The 9475-nt window shown below is 34.8% G+C and overlaps 1 protein-coding gene across 1 annotated transcript; it reads left to right on the top strand.

Annotated features, from left to right (window-relative positions):
* The first annotated feature begins 505 nt into the window (after positions 1-505).
* Positions 506-1567, top strand: LOC142167003 (uncharacterized). Its single transcript, XM_075227153.1, has 3 exons — positions 506-739; positions 988-1146; positions 1247-1567. Exons 1-3 carry the CDS (start codon positions 506-508, stop codon positions 1565-1567), a joined length of 714 nt encoding a protein of 237 aa, XP_075083254.1.
* The last annotated feature ends 7908 nt before the right edge of the window (positions 1568-9475 follow it).

The following is a 9475-nucleotide window of genomic DNA, read 5'->3' as shown; positions in this document are numbered from 1 at the left end:
AGACATTTTAACTTGGCCTTTAAAGTATGTGCAGAAGGTTATATTTTCTTAATGTTTTGTTTCTTGTTTAGACATAATGGTGGTTTAATCATTTTTTATTTAGACATTACGTGTTTTATTTTAATAGATGACTATACTATCAACTTTGAAGTTAGCATTTGTCATTTTTAATTCGTAACAGTTTGTATGTCTGTTTTATTTCAGTTTAATGGTATGCTGGAACAATGACTTGTTAAATGACGAAAATGAAGAAGAGGAAACTCAAGAAAATAAGGAATGAATGGCACTATGTCGAATAGCATGTAAGAGTATATTGATATATTATGAGAAATACATTTGCAAGGAACCATGTCGTACATCTAAACGCACTAGGAATATATTTATCTAAGAGATATTATATGGAAATGAGACTCGGTGTTATAAAAATTTTCGATTGAGGAAGTCAGTGTTTCTTGATTTAGGCAAACATCTAACTGATAAATATGGTCTTAAACCCACGCATGGGATGTCTGCCTATGAGGAGTTAGGGATGTTCTTGATGATTTGTGCACATGGTGTCGGAAATCAATTGGTACAAGAGAATTTTCAACATTCAGGAGAAACAATTCATAGGCATTTTTATAGTGTTCTAAAGGCCATTGGTAAGCTTGCAAGAGACATAATTCAACCACATCTAAGTTATAATGATGGTGCAGGAGATCACAAGCCATGTAATAAACGATATCTCCCTTTATTTAAAGTAAGTGACATACTTAATAATTACATTATTATATTTTTACATTTTAACTCAAAATATTATCTAGTGTAAACTTATATTTAGTTTATGCATGTATATATTTTTAGGATTGTATTGGAGCACTTGATGGCACACATGTGAAAGCAAGATTGCCTCAAGGTCAAGAGATACCATATATTGGGCGTAAAGGTTATCCTACTCAAAATATTCTTGTTGTTGTCGACTTTAATATGTGTTTTACATTTGCATAGGTTGGGTGGGAAGGAGCAGCTCATGATAACCGTATATTTGGTGAGGCACTTCGTAGACCCGAACTGAATTTTTCACATCCATCTGGGGACAAATATTATCTTGTTGATGTAGGATATTCACACATAAAGAGATATATGGCTCCATATAAAGGGGATAATGTGAGATACCACCTTGCAGAATTTCGTCGAGGTGCGACACGACAATTGCGAGCACCAAATGGACATAAATAAATGTTCAATATTTGCATTCTTCTTGTAGAAATATTGTAGAGCGAACATTTGGGGTATAGAAAGCAAGGTGGTGTATTTTGCGAGATATGCCTTTTTTTATCATTATGACACTCAAAGAGATATCGTATTGGCTACAATGGCGATTCATAATTACATTAAAAAGAAATGTAAGGTGGACAATGCATTCCAAGAAGCCGAGAACGAGAGATATGTGCCACATGTTGATCCTGATGTTGGAAGATTCACAAGAGTTAACGTTGCAAATGAAGAAAATGTAGAAAATCAAGGAGATAATAATATTTGGATGGCAATTCGTGATCTGATTGCTCAAGATATTTATGATAGTTGAATATTTTAATCTTATTTATTACAAACAATACATATTAATTGCTTGTTTCCTCTCTACAAATACTGTGTGCATTATTTAAGCTTTTTTTCTTAACTTTTATTAATTTATACTCCACACCTTCTAATATATGATTGTATACTTATCATAACATAAATTATATTTATAAAAAAGATATTATCTAATCATTTTTATAATTAAAATAACATGATAAATAGGTAAAATCTAAAATTTTGAAGAAAATAACGTTTTTAGTAGTGTAAATTGTTATAAGATTATTTAAGTCATTTTAACATAAAAAGAGCTTATCAACACTTTTTAATTAATCAAACAGTTTCAGCTGCTTATTATTAATTTCAGCACTTTTATTTAAACACGTAACTGTTTATTTTTTAAATCAGTTTCAACACTTAAAAGTGTTTTTCAATACTTAATGCTTATCAGTTACTCTAAATCAGCTAAGCCAAATGGGCTCTAAAATGTGAATCAACCAAAACATATAAAATCTTCAAAAAGAAAAAAAGAAGAAAATTAAGGATGGTCGCTAGAGGCTGTGCAAAGTGCTTGTCATTCGGGTTTATCTTCACAATATTGGAGCAATGCTTTAGAGAAACAATATTGGGTTTATCTTCACAATATTGTTTCATCATTAAGAGAAACAATATATATAATGTGGTGTTCCTTCAATAAGTACTGGACACACACACATAGAGAGCTCCCATGTCTCCATCTTTCCCCTCTTCTTAGTGTTTAGTACTGGAGACTTCTTGTTTCTGCCCACCTTTCACCAACGGAGGGGGAGAGAGTATCTTTTATCAAATTAATCGTAGATATCTCAAAGAAGGAAAGAATCCTTTTGTATTACAAATTAACGTGAAAGGGAAAAATCATATTGAAATAAAAAATCGAACTGAACCAACCAATGAACACACCTATGATAATTGATAACAGGCAAGCACGGTAAAAAAAAAGTTTTTCTCCGATGAATTAATGTAATTTTATGACCTAGGTAAGAAAACCTAGGGTCGAATCATGTAAGTGGGTCAAAATAAGTATCCATTTTTTGTTTTTGCCGCGCTTGCCACGTGGTCCAGTAGAAAACCACTACGCCCACAAGTAGGCAATTTTATCAATAAAATTAAAGTCGTGTGCTTTTTTGGACGGATAGCTGGACGCAGTGTATTTGTAAACCATTTAGCAAATCATAAGGGTAGTTTATGCCCTTGGTTAGGATCGGGAACCCGGGTAGTACGGAATATAGCCAAACAACGGTATAATGGTAATAACAAAGACAATGGAAGTTGATAACAACGACAATTAAAGTAGATAAAGAAGACACAAATTTAACGTGGTTCAGTCAAAGTGACCTACGTCCACAAGCGGAGAGGGGCAATTTACTATAACAATAAAAGTATAAAAGAGAGTACAAAATTAGAGTAAATACTCTAATTAATCCCAAATACCCTAAGGGAATAACCTCACAATATCACTCCAAAGAAAGGGTTCACACAAGTGCTTTCCAACACTAACTCTCATACAAAACATTCTTAATAAAGGAAGATAGGAAGAAACAAGAAATGAAGACTCAAGTCTTGTTGGTGTGTCTAAAATGAACTAATGGCCTTCCCTTTTATAGGCAAAAAAGTCTTGACCTCTTAGGTGTAAAAGAAGAGATACAACTTGTGCAAATGATGTCCAACACACAATGCAATATTTTTGGGTCCCAAAGAATATTGCCAACAAAGTCTACACTTTGCAAAGATGCTTATGCTTATGTGAGATGGACTCCATTTGACAAAATAATGGCCATATTACAAATCTCCACCTTGGCCTAATTTTGGAGGATATAGTAAATTTGCTCCACCTTCTCCGCAAAAGCCCCAATGGGCATATGTCAAAATTTAATGCCATCAAAATCAGACAAATTGTCTGATACCGAAACTATAGTAGGGCCTATAACAGTGGATTTCAATAAAGTATACAATGAACCAGATCTGTGTGCTTTCATGATCAAACGAGCACCTTGAAAAAATTTCAGAACTCCACCTTCACCAGTGTACTTGCACCCAAGAGATTCTAGAGTGCCCAAAGAGATGAGATTAGTCTTCAAGTCAGGGACATGTCTAACATTAGTGAGAATTCTCACCAGACCATCGTGCATTTTGATTCGAACTGTACCTTTTCCAAAAACTTTGCAGGCAGCATTGTTGCCCATCAAGACAACTCCACCTCCAATAGATTCATATGTGGTAAATAAATACCGATTGTGACACATATGATAAGAACAACCTGAATCTAAAATCCACTCATTGTTAGATTTGAAACTATTATTAGTTGCTAAAAAAATAGTTCCCTCAGTCTCATCAGCAGCTACACTTGCTTCGGTAGTGTCAGTATTTTTGTGCTCATTTTTCTTTTCTGTATGCTTTTCTTTATTTTTCAACTTATAGCATTCGGAGATATTATGACCTTTCTTATGACAATAGCGACACTCTAAATTATTGTATCTGGATATGGAGTCGGATTTGCCCCTAACAAACAAGCCAACTTCTGCTTGAGTTTCACTAGCTTCCCCAGTAATATCACTATCTATCTGTTCTTTTGATTTTAAGATAGATTTAATATCCTTATAAGAGATACTATCCTTTGCATAAAGCATAGTATCTCTTATATGCTTAAAAGATGGGGGTAGAGAACAAAGCAATAACACGACTTGATCCTCATCTTTAATTTCAGCATCTATATTACTCAAATCCATAAGAATGGAATCAAATGTGTCAAGATGAGAGAGAATAGAGGTACATTCACCCATACGAATTGTATAAAGCTTCTGCTTCAGGTAAAGTCTATTTTCCACCGTCCTCTTCATATATAAGGTTTTCAATTTTTTCCACATGCCTTTAGCTGTGGTTTCTACAGAAACTTCACGTAAAACCTCATTTGAGAGATTTAAAATGATACCTGTTTTTGCCTTTTTGTCTATGATGGCAAACTCCTCGTCCGTCATTTTATCCGGCTTCTTCTCCTTTCCTTGCAACGCCAAGTCTAAGCCATCCTGAATTAGGATAGCTTCCATCTTTAATTGTCACATTTCGAAGTTTGCACTTCGGTCAAATTTCTCAACATAGGTCTTTGTTAGAGTCATTTTGGCTATTGAAACTAACCCGGTTAGATCCGGCTCTGATACCAATTTGTTAGGATCGGGAACTCGGGTAGTGCGGAATATAGCCAAACAACGGTATAATGGCAATAACAAAGACAATGGAAGTTGATAACAACGACAATTAAAGTAGATAAAGAAGACACAAATTTAACGTGGTTCGGTCAAAGTGACCTACGTCCACAAGCGGAGAGGGGCAATTTACTATAACAATAAAAGTACAAAAGAGAGTACAAAATTAGAGTAAATACTCTAATTAATCCCAAATACCCTAAGGAAATAACCTCACAAGATCACTCTAAAGAAAGGGTTCACACAAGTGCTTCCCAATACTAACTCTCATACAAAACACTCTTAATAAAGGAAGAAACAAGAAATGAAGACTCAAGTCTTGTTGGTGTGTCTAAAATGAACTAATGGCCTTCCCTTTTATAGGCAAAAAAGTCTTGACCTCTTAGGTGTAAAAGAAGAGATACAACTTGTGCAAATGATGTCCAACACACAATGCAATATTTTTGGGTCCCAAAGAATATTGCCAACAAAGTCTACACTTTGCAAAGATACTTATGCTTATGTGAGATGGACTCCATTTGATAAAATAATGGCCATATTACACCCTTTTCCGAAGAACCTTTTGGAGTGAGCAGTCCAGAGGAAGAAATGAGATGATTTTCATTCATCAATTAAAATATTTAGCATTTATATATATATAGAGAGAGAGAGAGAGAAATCAGGTCCAGGAGTTGGAATGGATAGGTACAATAGCTAGAGAGAAGATAATTACAAAAAAGTGAGTCTGGAGTGAGAGGGAGAGTAAATACATTAGGGAGAGAGATTACAATTGTGAAAATGAGCTTACCAAAATTTAGCTAGATGGCGTGAAGATGAGAGGATGAATAAGTAATAAGCTTAAAAGTATTACTCTGATATCATGTGAAAAAATCTAAATATTCAACAGGTAGACTTAATAAAATGAGTGGAGTGACTTGGGACATTAAGAACACTTTTGGCACCCTTACATAACCCATGAAGGGCAAGTGTATTCTCCAAGAGAGAGACTCCGAGATGGTTTAATTGTTCATGACCAATATGTTTAACTTCATTTGTGGTCACTACCCATTGTGAAGCAACAACATCTATTGCTATGCACGCTTCTAATCAGCAATACTGCTATGGAGATAAGCGCTGCTGCTATAAAAGAAGTAGCGCAACTGTACAATTGCAATTGACATGAATGCTACTAATTAGTACTATCTCAGTTTCAATTTAGATGATATACTTTTTTATTAGTCCGTTTCAAATGCGTATAATGACACATTTCTACCTTTAGAAACAATTTAATTTTAAACTTTTCATTCTACGCATTTTACTCTTAACGAGAAACTTTTATAGTCACACAAATATCATAGACCCACTAAGTTTTTGCCCCTAAACCTTTTAGCACCACATGTTTTAAAAGTTCATTTTTTTCTTAAATTTTGTGTCAAGTCAAAGTACATCATTTAAATTGAAACGGATGGAGTACTTATTAATACATGTGAGTACTATCAAAGTTTTTTTTCCAATTTATTGTTTCCTTCTTGCATATTTCTTCCGGTCCACAATAAGTGATTTTTTGGATATTTTTACACAGATTATGAAATCCACCTTTTAACATTAATTAGTGTTGGGACCAAACACACTCGCAAGTATACGCGGTCGTCAAGTAATAAAGTGACTAAAAGTCGGATGTCGAACCCACGAGGACTTATGATTAACTATTAACTAAATTAGACTATCCTAATTATCTAAACAAGAATTAAACCTAAAAATATTTGATTCTAAACTAATAAAATAAAATAATATAAATAATGAACTTTGAACAGAGAAAGAGCAGATTTTTATGATATCAATGTAATGAAAACGATCTAGGGTTATGGGCTATCTAACAATCCTATTGTATTCTTCAATTGAATTGACCGACTAATTTATCTAGCTTATTGGTTGACAGGGTTAATATTGCTCATAAGAATCTGTCGAGTTCTTACTCGCTTATTCAAGCTAACCTAACACCTATATGTCTATGGAGTTAGAATAAACAAAAACGCATTTATAATTCCTATAAATCAACCAAGCAAGGCAATTAGGTATATGTCTATCCTAACTACGAATCCGTTCCCCGATGCCCGAGTTCAAGAACTTGCCCTACTCAATCCTGTATGCAATATAGAATTCCCACTTTCGAGTTCAATTCTAGATTCGTAGATAATATTCAATTGGTGATCAAGCAATCAAATAATTAAGCGCAAGATTGAATAAATAAAATAATATGATAAATCAAGAAGTCAAAATCAATATCCGAATAACAATAATCATGAAAGAACCACAACCCTAGAACGTGAAGTTTAGCTCCACATAGACATGGTAGCCAAATAATAAATCATACAAAGAAACATAAAAATTACTATGTTTGGTGGGAGAAAGATGGAACTTGATGAATTCCGGCCTCCACAGCTTTATCGTGGCTTTTTCCCCCTTCCCAATATGTTAGATGCCCTAAAAGAGGCGTTTTTGGCTTATATATTGCATACAAAAGTCGTGGGCCAAAGTTCTCCTATTTCTAATCCAAATCAGCTTTAGGGATTGATGCTAGGGTGGATGCGTCGCATCCACCTCGTCCTCCACTTGTCAGCTTCGCATGCTAGGGTGGATGCTTCGCATCCACCTCGTCCTCCACTTCTCAGCTTTGCCCAGGTGCGGATGCTAAGGCGGATGCTCTGGGCCGACTTCACTGCTAAGGGTGCACGAAATCTGATTTTTTCTAGATTGGATGCGACACATCCAACCCCTCTTCCTCTAGCTAGAGCACCTTTTCTTCATATTTTTGCACTCCAAACACCCTAATTCATCACACACAACTCAATTAGTCATAAAACCAATAATTAAATCATGTTGGGCATTTTAAGGATCAAATAGCATCAAAAAGCGGTTAAAACATGGGTAAAGTAACATCAACACATATCGAAATATGCCCAACATCACCACCCCACACTTAAACCTTTGTTCGTCCTCGAACAAACCATCAATATAGTAGACGAAACAAAATTAAGCTCTTATCATTCAAACCACACTACACCTATGACCATGGTTATTTGCAACAATTAGGCTCTAGACTATGCATCACATACACTTCCCTTTACTTATGCCCTTCTTTAAACATATTCGAACAAAGACAACATGCTCACAACAACCCTAACCTCAAAAACCGACTCAATGTCACTATGCACTCATGGCTTGAACACCCAACATCATAGAGAAGTCTAATAATGTTACCTATCCCTCGTGAAACCATGTGCCCTCACAACAAGAACAAGAGAGCGAGTTCAATCCACACATTCGAATCTCATGATCAAATATATTTTAATGACTCACATATATCAAAGAAAATCGCCCACTCTCACAAAGAAGTCACATGCATGCAATTGGTACCATAGGCTTGCCCTTAATGTAAATCTCTACTAATGTAAGCTCGCTCGATCTAAAATCAATTAGGACTTTTTCATGGTTGTACTGTGGGCTAAGGGACGGGTAGGATATATTTTAGGAATAGTGACTCAACCTCCTAAGCACTTTAACACATCATTAAATAACTTAAGCGCAAATTCTTCAACACCACTTCAATTTCACAAATAATATCACCCCAACAATATTTTCTCTTTCTTTAAGCACTACTTTAATTCATACCCACTAGCAAGAACAAGACAATAATTTATTCATCTATATTTTTCTTTTCTTTTTTTTTTCCAGATTTTTCTCTTCTTTTTTTTTGCTTTCAATTTCCGCTAGTGGTGTATTATTTTACAAAATAAGTGCACCCTTCTTTCTTTTATTGGTTCCACTCAAAAGTCACCCCACATTTAGTCCCTTCTTACTTCTTTTAGCGCTCATCTAATAATTAAAGTGCTTTAAGAGGTAAAAGGATCAAAACAATGTCAATTAAGAATAAAGAGGGTATAGGCTTGTAATGTGGGTACCAAATAACAGGTCTACAGGCTCAAAAGGGTTAACTAGGGATAGATTTTATTTGTGATAAGCAATAAGCTCAAAAATATCAAAGAAAGCCTAAAATCATTTTTCAAACCGAGCATCACCTCAAATTTCGCTTCAACTCATATACCGGGCAAGTTCTAGACACAAGTACAATACATGGACTACACAAAAACCTCATCACACATGGCACATGACTCACTAAGGACGATCACATTCCGACTCTCAAGCAATGCAAGTATTCACGGAGCCACGAGATATTAAGTATTAAACACAAGGTGAACATAAGTCATGTAAACGAGACATAGGTGCCACAAAACATGCTATCCAATTTAACAAGGCATCAAGATTAATATCAAAATATAGGGGAGATACTACACATGCCAAAGCATAAATAAGCTACTATGAAATAAGTCAAGGGCGCGTAGGTTCATCATTCTTCCTCCTTTTATTTTCTAAATTCCAAATCTACTCGGAAAGAAAAAAAATTACCCGGTTCAAACTACATCCCATGGAAAAGAACCGAGGCACAAAGAAAAACCATAGGTGATTATTACTACTTAAAGAAAGCTAAAAGACATTTTTTTGGATTTTTGTTTAGACTTTAATCCCTCAAGAAAACTGTCTAGGAGATCAATCGTCGGGAAAAGTCCAATTTTTCTACTTTTTTCATTTTTTTTCCACAAAAGCTACTACACTTAAGAATGAGTACTACAACTAAGCTA

This window comes from Nicotiana tabacum, chromosome 2 (assembly GCF_000715075.1).
Source record: "Nicotiana tabacum cultivar K326 chromosome 2, ASM71507v2, whole genome shotgun sequence".
NCBI classification, from domain to species: domain Eukaryota; kingdom Viridiplantae; phylum Streptophyta; class Magnoliopsida; order Solanales; family Solanaceae; genus Nicotiana; species Nicotiana tabacum.
Note: the sequence above shows the minus strand (reverse complement) of the source record. Positions and strands in the feature narration are given on the sequence as shown.